At 35.9% G+C, this 18,348-nt stretch overlaps 1 protein-coding gene across 9 annotated transcripts in view; it reads left to right on the top strand.

Moving 5' to 3' along the window:
* Positions 1–1,534: 1,534 nt before the first annotated feature.
* lrrfip1b (leucine rich repeat (in FLII) interacting protein 1b) overlaps positions 1,535–18,348 on the top strand; it is a 26,646-nt gene continuing 9,832 nt past the window's right edge. For 2 of the 9 annotated variants that reach the window (XM_037762702.1, XM_037762698.1), the window contains exons 1-7: positions 1,535–3,368; positions 13,435–13,521; positions 15,318–15,335; positions 15,626–15,673; positions 17,154–17,198; positions 17,315–17,365; positions 18,304–18,348. The exon at positions 18,304–18,348 is cut by the window's right edge and continues 33 nt beyond it. In XM_037762702.1, coding sequence (XP_037618630.1) covers positions 3,267–3,368; positions 13,435–13,521; positions 15,318–15,335; positions 15,626–15,673; positions 17,154–17,198; positions 17,315–17,365; positions 18,304–18,348 — 396 coding nt within the window. In that variant the 5' untranslated portion in view covers positions 1,535–3,266. The remainder of the gene's footprint in view (positions 3,369–13,434; positions 13,522–15,317; positions 15,336–15,625; positions 15,674–17,153; positions 17,199–17,314; positions 17,366–18,303) is intronic. The other 7 variants (XM_037762700.1, XM_037762699.1, XM_037762707.1 and 4 more) reach the window with 6 other exon arrangements.

Below are 18,348 nucleotides of genomic sequence, written 5' to 3'. Positions count from 1 at the left end.
AAGTGATTTTATCTTCATCATTTATTCTTTATTCAGATTGAGGAGCTGCAGTTTGTCAGAGATCAGCTGTGCTTCTCTGGCCTCAGCTCTGAAGTCCAACTCCTCCCATCTGAGAGAGCTGGATCTGAGTCACAACAAGCTGAAGGATTCAGGAGTGAAGCTGCTGTCTGATCTGGTGGAGAGTCCACACTGTAGACTGGAGACTCTGAGGTCAGTAGAGGGTCGGAGTCGGTCCATGCTGGTTTCAGCAGTATTGTTGTGATGTGTTTCCTCCGTTAAGCTGTGAGAGGAGAACGGTGACACACACAGAGAGAGAGAACAGTCAGCCAATCAGATCAGCCAGAAGCTCATCATGTGATCATGTGTTAGAGTTGATGTGAAGAAGATGTTGTTGTTGTGTTCATGTCTCCAGGAAATAAAGCTGGATTACAGCTGACAGCATCACATCATGTATAGAGACAGTGGTCCTCATCCATCAAACTGTCCTACCATCAACTCTGATCAGAAAGTCTTTGTTCTCTCATTGATCAGTTCATCTCTGTCACAGCTCTGAGATCAGTCTGACTGAAGCCTCAGATCACTGGCTCTTATTTCATAGAACCGTGGTTACATTTAGTAACCATGATGTGCTTAAAGGAGGGTAACGGGATGAGGGTGTGGAGGTTTAGTGTCTTCATTAACTCGTTCCAGTCACTAGGAGCAGCACACTGGAATGAGTGAGGACCAGAGGAGGTGCAGACTTTAGGAACGACCACACTGATGAATTAGCTAGAAGATAAATTGCGGTTCCTGTTGGAGATATTGAGTAGTGAGCGGAGATATGGAGGTTGGTTCTGCTAATGATAGTTTATAAATGAACTGTGTGCTGCATCAGTGACTGACAGCTGATGAAGGGAGTCTCTGTAAACACTGATTCATCACTTCTGTTCTCTTCTTCTCTCATCAGCTGGAAGCTGTGATCTCTGTCAGAGTGAGTGATCAGAAAAGTGGATGTGTTGAGAGGATCAGCCGTGTCCTGATGATCCACAGAGGTTCACCACCTGGACCTGCATCTGATTCTGTCTTTTTCATTCATTCCTTCATATATTGTGAACCCAAAGTGCCTCTGCAGAGCAGCTCAGTTTATAACAACAGAACTGTAGATGAACACATTTAACTAGATCTCTCTTGCTACGTATAACAGACCGTTGTTACGTATAGCAGACCGTTGCTATGTATAACAGACCGTTGTTACGTATAGCAGACCGTTGCTATGTATAACAGACCGTTGTTACGTATAACAGACCGTTGCTATGTATAACAGACCGTTGCTACGTATAGCAGACCGTTGCTATGTATAACAGACCGTTGTTACGTATAACAGACCGTTGCTATGTATAACAGACCGTTGCTACGTATAGCAGACCGTTGCTATGTATAACAGACCGTTGTTACGTATAACAGACCGTTGCTACGTATAACAGACCGTTGCTACGTATAACAGACCGTTGCTATGTATAACAGACCGTTGCTACGTACAACAGACCGTTGCTATGTATAACAGACCGTTGCTATGTATAACAGACTGTTGCTGAAATAATACTTTAAAAAAATACATTAAATACTTAAAAAAAAAAAAAATACAGAAATCGTGGCATGTTCTGAAATTAAAAGAAATATTTCCTTTATTGATGTTAAAACTGACTGCTTTGAAATTTAGGAATTTCAGTTAATTCTTAATTCTGAAAAATGACATTAAACTGAAATTATATGAAAATCAAATTACATTTCATTCAGATTCTGAAATAAATAATTAAAGTTTTTATTATGAAAAATTGAGTCGTAAAGCCTTTAACCGATATCTTACTCTTTCTCATTTTAAAACCTATTTAATCTTGGCACCATTCAGCTTCCGTAGCTTTTGAAATGATCAGCTGTTTATGATAAATTATTGATTTGTTTTCAGTGTTTCTGATCACTTCTGACACGATCAATAAACATCTAGAATCACAGAACACAAAACCTATTTTCCTCACCATCTATAAATGTATTGATCGATGGAGTGCTGATTGTTAACTGGATGTTATTGATCAGTATGATGTTTAGTTTGATTTATTGATTACAGACGAAAGGAGATACTGTTTAGCTCTCTGATCAATAAACTCACTGATGAAGAGTTATTGATCCTTTTCTTTAAGAACTTTACTAAAAACAAATTATTTAGGAAATTTGGGGGAGGCTTTTATTTTGAAGAACAACTTCCGGTTTGAATCGGAATCCACCCCACCACAATAAAAGTTTCCTCCCTCCCTCCCTCCTCTGTCACACTGCGGACTGTCGCTGTCGCGATGCGTTCAGGGTCCGGTACGAGCCGCGCCAGAGTAGCATCAAGAAATAGACATATTTTAATCTGAAACAGCTTTATTTGGTGTTTTACTCTTCTGAATACCGACAATTGTATGATTTTGGACTAAAGGAGACCTTTGTGGAGAATTCGGCTCTAAGTAAAAAGAGATTTAAGCACCCGGAACCGAGAGAAGGTGACCGCCGAACTGCGCCAGAAAAACACCCGTTTTTAACGTCAAACACGTTTATTCGGTATTTTCTTCCACTTTGAATCTAAATGTCGGTTCTGTTGGACTAAAGGAGACCGTTGTGGAGAATTCGGCTCTAAGTAATAATCTCCCCATTGATGGGAACTTGAGGTACTGGCAGGAAGGAAGAGGATCCCGAACCGAGAGAAGGTGACCGCCGAACTGCATCAGAAAAACACCCATTTTTAATCACAAACACGTTTATTTTGTATTTTCTCCCACTTTGAATCTAAATGTCGGTTCTGTTGGACTAAAGGACACCTTTGTGGAGAATTCGGCTCCAAGTAATAAGAGATTTAAGCACCCTGAACTGAGGTACTGGCAGAAAGGAAGCTGATCCCGAATCGAGTGAAAGTGACCGCCGAACTGCTCCAGAAAAACACATATTTTTAACGTCAAACACGTTTATTTTGTATTTTCTCCCACTTTGACTCTAAATGTCGGTTCTGTTGGACTAAAGGAGACCTTTGTGGAGAATTCGGCTCCAGGTAATAATCTCCCCATTGATGTGAACTTGAGGTACAGGCAGGAAAGAACCGAGAGAAAGTGAGCTAGCAGAAGAAAAGCAGCTTAGTTTGAATCTTAAACCGGTTTATTTCCTATTGACTCTGGTGTGGAGTTCCGGCTCCGTATGTTTGGGACTAGAGGAGACCTCTGTGGAGAATTCGGCTCCAGGTAGAACCCTCCTGCTCGATGGGGACTCCGGCACCGGGACCGGGACCGGGACGGAAGAGGATCCCGAACCGGGAGAAGATGACCGCAGAGGACCAGGCTCTCAACCAGATCGCACGGGAGGTGAGGCACATTAACACATAAACACATTACATTAAATAACAAATACTAAATACTAAATATCAAATATTAAATATTAAATAATAAATATCAAATAATAAATAATAAATATCAAATATCAAATAATAAATAATAAATATCAAATATTAAATAATAAATAATAAATATCAAATATTAAATAATAAATAATAAATATCAAATAATAAATATCAAATATCAAATAATAAATAATAAATATCAAATAATAAATAATAAATATCAAATAATAAATATCAAATATTAAATATTAAATAATAAATATCAAATATTAAATAATAAATAATAAATATCAAATAATAAATATCAAATATCAAATAATAAATAATAAATATCAAATAATAAATAATAAATATCAAATAATAAATATCAAATATTAAATATTAAATAATAAATATCAAATATTAAATAATAAATAATAAATATCAAATAATAAATATCAAATATTAAATATTAAATAATAAATATCAAATATTAAATAATAAATAATAAATATCAAATAATAAATATCAAATATTAAATAATAAATATCAAATAATAAATATCAAATATTAAATAATAAATATCAAATAATAAATATCAAATATTAAATAATAAATATCAAATAATAAATATCAAATATTAAATAATAAATATCAAATAATAAATATTAAATATTAAATAATAAATATCAAATAATAAATAATAAATAATAAATAATAAATGCAAGTAACTTAATACGAATAGATGAAAATTTAAATTAATAAACCCTAAATAATAAAATGTTTAAAAAAATAATAAATACAAAATATAGTAATATCATGACAGGAAAATAATATATCCAAAAATTAAATTAAATAATAAATAATAAATGCAAGTAAATTGATACAAATAGATGAACATTTAAATTAGTAAACCCTAAATAATAAAATGTTAAAAAAAAAAAAAAATATATATATATATATATATATATATATATATATATATATATATATATAATAATAATAATAATAATAATAATAATAATAATAATAATATCATGACAGGAAAATAATATATACAACATTAAATTAAATACTAAATAATAAATGCAATTAAATTAATACAAATAGATGAAAATTTAAATTAATAAACCCTAAATAATAAAATGTTAAAAAAAATATATATATATAATAATAAAAATATCATGACAGGAAAATAATATATACAAACATTAAATTAAATAATAAATAATAAATGCAAGTAAATTAATACAAAAAGATGAAAATTTAAATTAATAAACCCTAAATATTAAAATGTAAATAATAATAATAAATTAATTAAATAATATCATGACAGGAAAATAATATATAAAAACATTAAATTAAATACTAAATAATAAATACTAAATGCAAGTAAATTAATACAAATATATGACAATTTAAATTAATAAACCCTAATTCATAAAATGTTAAAAAATAATAAATTAATTAAATAAAAATTATAATAATAATATCATGACAGGAAAATAATATATAAAAACATTGAATTAAATACTAAATAATAAATGCAAGTAAATTAATACAAATAGATCACAATTTTAATTAATAAAAATTAATAATAAAATGTTATGACAGGAAAATAATAAATACAAACATTAAATTAAATAATAAATAAATGTTAAAAAATAATTAATTTTATTAAATAGAAAAGATATTAAATTATGAATTGATGAGAATAAATGATGCCGTAATGAAATATTAATAACTGGATAGGTAAAATGGCAGAAATTAATACAGAACAAGACAAAATATAAATAAAATGCTAAATAATAAAATGGATGTAAATAAATAAAAATAGATCACAATTTAAATGAATAAACATAAATAATAAAATGTTAAAAAATAATGAATTAATTAAATAAAGAAAATATTAAATTATGAATTGATGAGAATAAAGGATACCATAATGAAATATTATTAACTGGATAGATAAAATGGCAGAAATTAATACAGAACAAGACAAAATATAAATAAAATGCTAAATGGAAAATAAGAATAACAAAAAGGTACACATGGACAGGTCACAGTAATAGACAATAAACTAACTAATACATTAAACTAAAATTACTTGCCCTGTTTACTCTATTTTAATTTTGGATTTTTATTTATTTTTAACTATTTTGTTTTATTTAACAGTGTCTTATTATTATTTTTTATTCATTCAACTTTTTTATCTAAAATTTTTTTAGTTTATATTTTTTATATATATATAGATTATTGAGGTCCTGTTTGGTGGGTAACCCCCCCCCCCCCCCCCCCCCCCCCGGGGTAATGAGTATATTTTAATGTTTCTCTGGTCATCAGTGTGTTGTTGTTCTCTGTGTTCTGTGTTCAGTGTGTTGTTGTTCTCTGTGTTCAGTGTGTTGTTGTTCTCTGTGTTCTGTGTTCAGTGTGTTGTTGTTCTCTGTGTTCAGTGTGTTGTTGTTCTCTGTGTTCTCTGTGTTCAGTGTGTTGTTGTTCTCTGTGTTCTCTGTGTTCAGTGTGTTGTTGTTCTGTGTTCAGTGTGTTGTTGTTCTCTGTGTTCTCTGTGTTCAGTGTGTTGTTGTTCTGTGTTCAGTGTGTTGTTGTTCTCTGTGTTCAGTGTGTTGTTCTCTGTGTTCAGTGTGTTGTTGTTCTCTGTGTTCAGTGTGTTGTTGTTCTCTGTGTTCTCTGTGTTCAGTGTGTTGTTGTTCTTTGTGTTCTCTGTGTTCAGTGTGTTGTTGTTCTGTGTTCTCTGTGTTCAGTGTGTTGTTGTTCTCTGTGTTCTCTGTGTTCAGTGTGTTGTTGTTCTCTGTGTTCAGTGTGTTGTTCTGTATTCAGTGTGTTGTTGTTCTCTGTGTTCAGTGTGTTGTTGTTCTCTGTGTTCAGTGTGTTGTTCTCTGTGTTCAGTGTGTTGTTGTTCTCTGTTCAGTGTGTTGTTGTTCTCTGTGTTCAGTGTGTTGTTCTCTGTGTTCAGTGTGTTGTTGTTCTCTGTGTTCAGTGTGTTGTTGTTCTCTGTGTTCAGTGTGTTGTTGTTCTCTGTGTTCAGTGTGTTGTTGTTCTCTGTGTTCTCTGTGTTCAGTGTGTTGTTGTTCTCTGTGTTCTGTGTTCAGTGTGTTGTTGTTCTCTGTGTTCAGTGTTGTTGTTCTCTGTGTTCAGTGTGTTGTTGTTCTCTGTGTTCAGTGTGTTGTTGTTCTGTGTTCTCTGTGTTCAGTGTGTTGTTGTTCTGTGTTCTCTGTGTTCAGTGTGTTGTTGTTCTCTGTGTTCAGTGTGTTGTTGTTCTCTGTGTTCAGTGTGTTGTTGTTCTCTGTGTTCTCTGTGTTCAGTGTGTTGTTGTTATCTGTGTTCTCTGTGTTGTTGTTCTCTGTGTTCAGTGTGTTGTTGTTCTCTGTGTTCTCTGTGTTCAGTGTGTTGTTGTTCTCTGTGTTCAGTGTGTTGTTGTTCTCTGTGTTCTCTGTGTTGTTGTTCTCTGTGTTCTCTGTGTTGTTGTTCTCTGTGTTCAGTGTGTTGTTGTTCTCTGTGTTCAGTGTGTTGTTGTTCTCTGTGTTCTGTGTTCAGTGTGTTGTTCTGTGTTCTCTGTGTTGTTGTTCTGTGTTCTCTGTGTTCAGTGTGTTGTTGTTCTCTGTGTTCAGTGTGTTGTTGTTCTCTGTTCTCTGTGTTCAGTGTGTTGTTGTTCTGTGTTCTCTGTGTTCAGTGTGTTGTTGTTCTCTGTGTTCAGTGTGTTGTTGTTCTCTGTGTTCAGTGTGTTGTTGTTCTCTGTGTTCTCTGTGTTCAGTGTGTTGTTGTTCTCTGTGTTCAGTGTGTTGTTGTTCTCTGTGTTCAGTGTGTTGTTGTTCTCTGTGTTCAGTGTGTTGTTGTTCTCTGTTCTCTGTGTTCAGTGTGTTGTTGTTCTTTGTGTTCTCTGTGTTCAGTGTGTTGTTGTTCTCTGTGTTCAGTGTGTTGTTGTTCTCTGTGTTCTCTGTGTTCAGTGTGTTGTTGTTCTTTGTGTTCTCTGTGTTCAGTGTGTTGTTGTTCTCTGTGTTCAGTGTGTTGTTGTTTTCTGTGTTCAGTGTGTTGTTGTTTTCTGTGTTCAGTGTGTTGTTGTTCTCTGTGTTCAGTGTGTTGTTGTTTTCTGTGTTCAGTGTGTTGTTGTTCTCTGTGTTCAGTGTGTTGTTGTTCTTTGTGTTCTCTGTGTTCAGTGTGTTGTTGTTCTCTGTGTTCAGTGTGTTGTTGTTCTCTATGTTCAGTGTGTTGTTGTTCTCTGTGTTCAGTGTGTTGTTGTTCTCTGTGTTCTCTGTGTTCTGTGTTCAGTGTGTTGTTGTTCTGTGTTCAGTGTGTTGTTGTTCTGTGTTCAGTGTGTTGTTGTTCTCTGTGTTCTCTGTGTTCAGTGTGTTGTTGTTCTCTGTGTTCAGTGTGTTGTTGTTCTCTGTGTTCAGTGTGTTGTTGTTCTCTGTGTTCAGTGTGTTGTTGTTCTCTGTGTTCAGTGTGTTGTTGTTCTCTGTGTTCAGTGTGTTGTTGTTCTGTGTTCTCTGTGTTCAGTGTGTTGTTGTTCTGTGTTCAGTGTGTTGTTGTTCTCTGTGTTCTTTGTGTTCAGTGTGTTGTTGTTCTGTGTTCTCTGTGTTCAGTGTGTTGTTGTTCTGTGTTCAGTGTGTTGTTGTTCTCTGTGTTCTTTGTGTTCAGTGTGTTGTTGTTCTCTGTGTTCTGTGTTCAGTGTGTTGTTGTTCTGTGTTCAGTGTGTTGTTGTTCTCTGTGTTCAGTGTGTTGTTGTTCTGTGTTCAGTGTGTTGTTGTTCTCTGTGTTGTTGTTCTCTGTGTTCAGTGTGTTGTTGTTCTCTGTGTTCAGTGTGTTGTTGTTCATGTTGTCGTCCTACATACTGAAGCTGGAATGTGATGAATGAGCTGCTCGCTGGGGGGGGGGCACCTCTCATTCTTCTTCTTCTTCTGTGGTGGCTGGCTGGAGTCTTTAATGCTGCAGTAGAATGCTTTTATTGTGAAGCAGACGCAGGAAGTGTCAGTAAGAGCATCATCAGCTGATCTGAGGGCAGAGGTCTGGACTACGAAGCCAGTTCAACATCTCCAGGGTGTCTTCTCCGTATCTGTTTACAGCATCTGACCAATCACAGACATGCATTAGTCTACTGACCAATCACAGACATGGACTAGTCTACAGACCAATCACAGACATGGACTAGTCTACAGACCAATCACAGATATGGACTAGTCTACAGACCAATCACAGACATGGACTAGTCTACTGACCAATCACAGACATGGACTAGTCTACTGACCAATCACAGACATGGACTAGTCTACAGACCAATCACAGACATGGACTAGTCTACAGACCAATCACAGACATGGACTAGTCTACAGACAAATCAGACATGGACAAGTCTACTGACCAATCACAGACATGGACTAGTCTACAGACCAATCACAGACATGGACTAGTCTACTGACCAATCACAGACATGGACTAGTCTACAGACCAATCACAGACATGGACTAGTCTACTGACCAATCACAGACATGGACTAGTCTACAGACCAATCACAGACATGGACTAGTCTACAGACCAATCACCAATCACAGACATGGACTAGTCTATTGACCAATCACAGACATGGACTAGTCTACTGACCAATCACAGACATGGACTAGTCTACTAACCAATCACAGACATGGACTAGTCTACTGACCAATCACAGACATGGACTAGTCTACTAACCAATCACAGACATGGACTAGTCTACAGACCAATCACAGACATGGATTAGTCTGCTGACCAATCACAGACATGGACTAGTCTACAGACCAATCACCAATCACCAATCACAGACATGGACTAGTCTACTAACCAATCACAGACATGGACTAGTCTACAGACCAATCACAGACATGGACTAGTCTACAGACCAATCACCAATCACAGACATGGACTAGTCTACTAACCAATCACAGACATGGACTAGTCTACAGACCAATCACAGACATGGACTAGTCTACTGACCAATCACAGACATGGACTAGTCTACTGACCAATCACAGACATGGACTAGTCTACTAACCAATCACAGACATGTACTAGTCTACAGACCAATCACCAATCACAGACATGGACTAGTCTACTAACCAATCACAGACATGGACTAGTCTACAGACCAATCAAAGACATGGACTAGTCTACTGACCAATCAAAGACATGGACTAGTCTACTGACCAATCACAGACATGGACTAGTCTACTAACCAATCACAGACATGGACTAGTCTACAGACCAATCACAGACATGGACTAGTCTACTGACCAATCACAGACATGGACTAGTCTACAGACCAATCACCAATCACAGACATGGACTAGTCTACTAACCAATCACAGACATGGACTAGTCTACAGACCAATCACAGACATGGACTAGTCTACAGACCAATCACCAATCACAGACATGGACTAGTCTACTAACCAATCACAGACATGGACTAGTCTACTGACCAATCACAGACATGGACTAGTCTACAGACCAATCACAGACATGGACTAGTCTACTGACCAATCACCAATCACAGACATGGACTAGTCTACTGACCAATCACCAATCACAGACATGGACTAGTCTACTAACCAATCACAGACATGGACTAGTCTACAGACCAATCAAAGACATGGACTAGTCTACTGACCAATCACAGACATGGACTAGTCTACAGACCAATCACCAATCACAGACATGGACTAGTCTACTAACCAATCACAGACATGGACTAGTCTACAGACCAATCACAGACATGGACTAGTCTACTGACCAATCACAGACATGGACTAGTCTACAGACCAATCACAGACATGGACTAGTCTACTGACCAATCACAGACATGGACTAGTCTACAGACCAATCACCAATCACAGACATGGACTAGTCTACTAACCAATCACAGACATGGACTAGTCTACTGACCAATCACAGACATGGACTAGTCTACAGACCAATCACAGACATGGACTAGTCTACTGACCAATCACAGACATGGACTAGTCTACTGACCAATCACAGACATGTACTAGTCTACAGACCAATCACAGACATGGACTAGTCTACTGACCAATCACAGACATGGACTAGTCTACTGACACCACATCCTGCTTCGTAGTCCAGACCTCAGCAGACTTCAGTGTGTGTTTGAACTCGTCGTGTCACACAGCTGAACAGAAACACAACAACAGAGATGAACCGGTTGGTTCACATTCAGGAACCAGTGACCTGCTGGGAGAGCTGGGAGCACACCAGCGTGTTCTTTATATTTTAACATATTATTTGTTTTATATATCGTCATACTATTTATTCTTTTTATTTAAAAAAAAATATATATATATATATATTTTAATTTTATTTATTGTTGTATATCATAACACTATTTATTTACTTTTACTTTTAAAACTATTCTTTATTTTATATATCATAATACTGTTTAAATTATATTTTCATATATACTGTATATATTAGAACATATTTTTATTTTTCCAATTTATTTTTATATATCTTAACAATATTTACTTTATTATTTATTTACTATTCTTTATTTTAAAGATATTTTTGTTTTATGTATCGTAATACTATTAATTATTTTTACTTTTTAAAAATATTTGTATTTTTTATTTTTATTTGTTTTTCTATTTCATAACGCTATTTATTTTAAAACTATTCTTTATTTTTAAGATACTTTTTACAATATATATATATATATATACATATATATATATTTATTTACTCTTTATTTTAAGTTTATAATTTTTTATTTAATTTATATCGTAATACTATTTATGTATTTATTTACTTTTAAAAATATTTTTATTTTTCTAATTTATTTTTGTATATCATAACACTATTTATTTACTTTTAAGACAATTTCTTATTTTTAAGATATTTTTAGTTTATATATCATAATACTATTTAAATTTAATTTTTACTTATATAAATATATATTTGTATAATTTTATTTTTCCAATTAATTTTTATATATCTTAACACTGTTATATATATATATTGTATTACTTAATATACTTTATTTTAAAGATATTAATTATTAGATATTTATTTTTTAAAGATATTATTTATTTTATATATCGCAATACAATTTATTCTTTTTACTTTTTAAAAAATAATATTTTGTATTTTTATTTATTTTTGTATATCATAACTATTTATTTACTTTGACTTTTAAAAATATTTTTATTTTTAAGATACTTTTTATAATATATATATATATATATTTACTGTTTATTTTAAATATATTTTCGATTGATATGTCATAATACTATTCATATTTTTTATTAGTTTTAAAAATATTTATATTTTTCTAATTTATTTTTGTATATCTTAACACTATTTACTTTTAAAATTATTCTTTATTTTTTAAGATGTTATTTGTTTTATTTATATCGTAATACTAATTATTATTTTTAATTTTTACATTTTTTTATTCATTTTTGTATATCATAACACTATTTACATTATTTTTAAGATATTACTTTATACTATATACTTTTAAAACTGACATCCCCCCACCAGACACGAATGAAGCAGTTATGGAAAGTTGTTGCTTAAATGGTGTGATTTCTGAATGGAGTCTGGTGTGAGTGATGCTGGCGGAAATGAATCTCTCGTCTCCTCGTTGATGGAAGCAGCCGTGACCTACTGGGAGAGCTGGCAGCAGACGTGTGTGTGTGTGTGTGTGTGTGTGTGTGTGTGTGTGTGTGTGTGTGTGTGTGTGTGTATGTATGTGCATGTATGTGTATGTGTGTGTGTGTGTGTGTGACCTCCATCCTTTAATCCTCTGCAGCAGCACAAACATTAATCTGCATGTCAACAGTCTGATCTGTGCAGCAGCTGGATCGTTGTTGTTGTTGTTAGCTGGATGAACACAAAGAGAACTTGTTTGTCCAGGTGCAGGTACCTACAGGTGTGTTGTTGCCGTGGTGACGGAGGGAGTGTCTCAGAAAGCAGGTTTAGTCAGTGAACCGCCGCCTCGGGATCAGTTAAACCTGCTCTCTGAAACAGGACTCTGGTGGACGGTCCACATTCCTGCTGCTGCTGCAGACAGACTGAGACACACCAGCTGACTAAACCTGATGTTACATTCAGTATTAAATATTTATTTACTATATTTACTATTTTTTTTAAGTATTTTTATTTTTCTAATTTATTTTTCTATATCTTAATTTAACTTTTTAAAGTAATCTTTATTTTTAAGATATTTTTGTTTTATACATTTTTTATTGTATTTATATTTTTTTTTATTTTATATATCTTAATACTATATATATTTTATTTTAACTTTTTAAAATTATTTCATTTTTGAATGTATTTTTGTATATCTTAAAACTATTTACTTTATTTATGACTATACTTTATTTTAAAGTGGGTTTTTTTAAATATTATAATATTATTCATATTTTATTATTTTGAACTTTTTCTTTTGTCTATAATATCATTATTTTTAAAAATACTTTTTATTTGACTCAAAGATTGTTTTATATTTTAATTAGCTCATACTATTTTTATTTATTTTTTAAACTATTGTTAAAATACATTTTTAAATTGTATCTGTTTTAATACTGTTTACTTATGGTATTTTAAAATTTTACTTTCTATCTTTTTATTAAAAAACATGTTTTAAAACGTTTGTTTAACCGAAATAAATAAATAAATAAGAAGTTAGAAAATGTTTTATAATATCTATTAAAATCTATAAAAGATACAAAATAAAAATAATGAAGACAAAAAATAATATAAATGTTATTAATATGAATAATTCTAATGAGTTGAGTTGTTCCTGGAGCAGTGCCTCTGGGTGTGATGAGATCATTGATCACTGAGTGTATTGATGAGACGGTGTGACAGGAGTCTGATCAGATTATTGATTAGTGACGACAACAGACTGATAATATCTGATCAGATTAATCTTTTAACACTAAAGTCTGAGACAACTCAGAGACGTTTCATATAATGTAATAATAATATCGACGTGATGATCGATAATCAATAACAACATATTGATGTGTGTGTGTGTGCGTCAGGCGGAGGCGAGGCTGGCGGCGAAGCGAGCAGCGAGAGCCGAAGCTCGAGAGATCAGGATGAAGGAGCTGGAGAGACAACAGAAGGAGGTGAGCAGGTTTTTATTCTGAAATACACTGACTTCCTGTCCCCTGTTGACTCCAGAAACACCTTCAAGATGAAACCTGTTCCCCCCCGACGACTAACTAGATAACATCAGCCCGGGGAGGCTGAGGGTCACATGATGGTGAGGTCAGTGTGGGGTCAAAGGTCAGACCGTGTGTGAGGTAACAGTGAGTGTTTTAATCATCAGTCAGTCAGTCGGTCGGCAGCTTCATGAGGAGCCTCTGATGTTTCCCTCTGGTGAGTCACGCGCTTTAATTCATTATTAGTATTAGTATTATTATTCAATAGAATGATAAAACAAGAACTTCATTTATTTTATTATTTACAGCTGCTCATATTCAATATAATAATGATAATACAAGAAGAACTGACGTTTACCGGCGTTTACCGACGTTTACTGCCGTTTACTGCCGTTTACTGACGTCTCCTCTACTTCCTCACTCACCTGTTGTCTCCTCTACTTCTCCTCTACTTCCTGACTCACCTGTTGTCTCTCCTACTTCCTCACTCACCTGTTGTCTCCTCTACTTCCTCACTCACCTGTTGTCTCCTCTACTTCCTGACTCACCTGTTGTCCTCTACTTCCTCACTCACCTGTTGTCTCCTCTACTTCTCCTCTACTTCCTCACTCACCTGTTGTCTCCTCTACTTCCTCACTCACCTGTTGTCTCCTCTACTTCTCCTCTACTTCCTCACTCACCTGTTGTCTCCTCTACTTCCTCACTCACCTGTTGTCTCCTCTACTTCCTGACTCACCTGTTGTCTCCTCTACTTCCTCACTCACCTGTTGTCTCCTCTACTTCCTGACTCACCTGTTGTCTCCTCTACTTCCTCACTCACCTGTTGTCTCCTCTACTTCCTCACTCACCTGTTGTCTCCTCTACTTCTCCTCTACTTCCTCACTCACCTGTTGTCTCCTCTACTTCTCCTCTACTTCCTGACTCACCTGTTGTCTCCTCTACTTCCTGACTCACCTGTTGTCTCCTCTACTTCCTCACTCACCTGTTGTCTCCTCTACTTCCTCACTCACCTGTTGTCTCCTCTACTTCCTGACTCACCTGTTGTCCTCTACTTCCTCACTCACCTGTTGTCTCCTCTACTTCCTCACTCTACTTCCTCACTCACCTGTTGTCTCCTCTACTTCCTCACTCACCTGTTGTCTCCTCTACTTCCTCACTCACCTGTTGTCTCCTCTACTTCCTGACTCACCTGTTGTCTCCTCTACTTCCTCACTCACCTGTTGTCTCCTCTACTTCCTGACTCACCTGTTGTCTCCTCTACTTCCTCACTCACATGTTGTCTCCTCTACTTCCTGACTCACCTGTTGTCTCCTCTACTTCCTGACTCACCTGTTGTCCTCTACTTCCTCACTCACCTGTTGTCTCCTCTACTTCCTCACTCACCTGTTGTCTCCTCTAATTCTCCTCTACTTCCTCACTCACCTGTTGTCTCCTCTACTTCCTGACTCACCTGTTGTCTCCTCTACTTCCTCACTCACCTGTTGTCTCCTCTACTTCCTGACTCACCTGTTGTCTCCTCTACTTCCTCACTCACCTGTTGTCTCCTCTACTTCCTGACTCACCTGTTGTCTCCTCTACTTCCTCACTCACCTGTTGTCTCCTCTACTTCTCCTCTACTTCCTGACTCACCTGTTGTCTCCTCTACTTCTCCTCTACTTCCTCACTCACCTGTTGTCTCCTCTACTTCCTGACTCACCTGTTGTCTCCTCTACTTCCTGACTCACCTGTTGTCTCCTCTTGTCTCCTCCCGCCTCCTGTAGCTGTTTCACAGCCACAAGGTATGAACTAACTCGTCCTGTCATCATGCACACAGGTGTGTTTGTTTTACTACCTGTTGGAGCTCCAGGTGGGGTTAACTGCTCACACTGAGCCCCGCCCACCTGCCACGCTGAGAGGTTTAAAACAAACACACCTCAAACAGTTTTCATACTTTATCTGGATTCATTTTCTCATCTGTTCTAATATTTTGTCCTCTTCTTCCTCCTCCTCTTCCTCCTCCTCCTCCCTCCTCCTCCTCTTCCTCCTCTTCCTCCTCCTCTTCCTCCTCCTCTTCTTCCTCCTCCTACAGAAGTATTATGGTCTGGATAATAAGTGGGGTCACATTGAACAGTGGATGGTAGGACTCTTCTTCCTCTTCCTTCTCCGTCTTCTTCTTCTCCATGTGAACCAGTAGGGAGGTTTCCGTGTGTGTGTGTGTGTGTGTGTGTGTGTGTGTGTGTGTGTGTGTGTGTGTGTGTGTGTGTGTGTGTGTGTGTGTGTGTGTGTGTGTGTGTGTGTGTGTGTGTGTGTGTGTGTGTGTGTGTGTGTGTGTGTGTGTGTGTGTGTGTGTGTGTGTGGTGCACGCTGCTCGTGGATTATCAGCCTGTTTAATCCAGACCATGTGACTGTCTGCTTGAGTTAAACAGTAAAGAGGAGGATGATCCTCTCTGCTGCATGAACAACTGTTTATTAATGTTGGCATGTCTCTCCCTTGTGTTTAAAGCATTAATATTATCACTGTTATTCTATTAGTAGAATTAATATTATTCTATTAGTAGAATTAATATTATCAGTATTATTCTATTAGTAGAATTAGATCCAGTAGAGGCTGCACTTTCTGATTCAGTCCGTCTTTGTTGGCGTTTAGCCTTTCAAAAACGACTTTTTCACACGGGGAGGAACGCACTGACGAGATCTATTCATTAAAGAAAGTTGATTTAATAAAAAAACAAACTGAATCACTTCATTCAAATTGAAGATGATTTTATTTCAGCGTGATGACGTCATCAAATATGATGACAGAAGAAGCTTTGAATGTAAACAAAATAACCCTAATACTATAGTGTGTAAGTGCATCTACTGTACATTAAAAAAAACATTGTTTATTTTTTATTTCGTTCAAATTTAAATTCTTTATTTTTATATTTTTGCAATATATAATTATTCTATTAACTTTATTTTATTCCACCACAGAAAAAAAAAATTATATTTTATTTTATTCAATTTATTGTTTTATACATATTTTATTTTATTAGTACTTTATATATATATATGTTTTCTTTTTTCAAATATTTTTTTCTGTTTTTAAAATTCTTTGGATTTTAATTTAATGTATTGTTCTATGCCAATTTTATTATATTATATTTATATGAATATATATATGAATATTTTTTATTGAATTGAATTTATTGTTTTATGCACATTTTACTTTATTAATATTTTCAGTTTTATGATGATTATTATTATTATTAAGATTATTATTGTATTTTATTTAAATTGTATTCTTTACCTTCAGACCTACATTTATTTATTTATTATTATTTTTGTTGAATCTTTTATTTGTATTGATATTTTTATTTATTCATTTATTTAATGTTATATTATTTAGTTTTACAGACTGACTCAGATGTGCTCTGCTCCCCCTCAGCACTGTCTGACAGGTTCTCTAGATGTGTGTGTTTATTCCCCGGGTTGCGTCTGTCAGGCAGCAACAGGCCTTCATTAGTTTTTTATAATGAATTAACGATGTCATTTCTTCTTCTTCTTCTTCTTCTTCTTCTTCTTCTAGTTTCAGCTCTTTAACTTGTGTGTTGTCTTTCTTCTTCGTGGCCTTCCAGGAGGACAACGAGCGTTATTCTCGCCACTCACGGAGACACGCTTCGGTCTGTATCTCTTCTTCTTCTGTCTTTACTCTCTAACCTGCCCTCCTGTAGTTTCTCTCCTCCTCTTCATCATCGTCTTCCTCTGTGGTTTGACCCGTGTTGTCTGTGTGTTGTAGATGTCAGATGACGAGGAGAGGATGTCTGTGGGGAGTCGAGGCAGCCTCAGGGTGAGTCTCATCGACACCGTGAAACACATTGATAACCTTTAACTGTCAACACGGGTCAAAGGTCAAAGGTCACCGAGTAAACACATTAATGCTCCAATAATAAACATCATAATAACCTTTTACTGTCAACACGGGTCAAAGGTCAAAGGTCACCGAGTAAACACATCAATGCTTCAATAATAAACATCATAATAACCTTTTACTGTCAACACGGGTCAAAGGTCACAGAGTAAACACACAGCACGTCATCAGACTGGACACAATCAATAATCAATAACAGCTGCAGGTCACATGATGCTTTCTTCCTTCTCCCTTCCCTCCCTTCCTCCATCCTTCCTCCTTCCCCCCTTCCTCCTTCCTTCCTTCCTTCCTTCCTTCCTTCCTTCCCTTCCTTCCTTCCTTCCTCCTTCCCTTCCTTCCTCCTTCCCTCCCTTCCTCCTTCCTTCCTCCCTCCTTCCTTCCTCTCTCCCTCTTTCTTCCTTCCTTCCTTCCTCCTTCCCTTCCTTCCTCCATCCTTCCTCCTTCCCTCCCTTCCTCCATCCTTCCTCCTCACTCCCGTCCTCCCTCCTTTCTCCCTCTTTCCTCCTTCCTTCCTTCCTCCTTCCCTCTTTCCTTTGTCCCTCCCTTCCTCCTTCCTCCCGTCCTCCTTCCTCCTTCCTTCCTTCCTCCTTCCCTCTTTCCTTTGTCCCTCCCTTCCTTCTTCCTCCTGTCCTCCTTCCTCCTTTCTTCCTTCCTTCCTTCCTTCCTTCTTTCCTCCCTCCCTCCCTCTTACTGAGTGCTGTGTGTATATCTCAGTAGTGTCTGATCATTTCTTTGTTGCTATGGAGACAAAAGTTTAATTTAAACCTGATAATAACTAACAGCTGTTTCCTCTCTTCTTCCCTTCCTTCTTCTCATCCTTCCTTTCCTTCCTTCCTTCCCAACCCCCCCTCCCCCAGCCGTCAGACTACAGCGGCCTCTTTGGTTCCAGCTCTCGGGCCTCT

Source organism: Sebastes umbrosus (assembly GCF_015220745.1).
Source record: "Sebastes umbrosus isolate fSebUmb1 chromosome 24 unlocalized genomic scaffold, fSebUmb1.pri SUPER_24_unloc_2, whole genome shotgun sequence".
Taxonomy (NCBI): Eukaryota; Metazoa; Chordata; class Actinopteri; order Perciformes; family Sebastidae; genus Sebastes; species Sebastes umbrosus.
The sequence above is the reverse complement of the archived record's forward strand: the minus strand, read 5'-3'. Positions and strand labels throughout refer to the sequence as shown.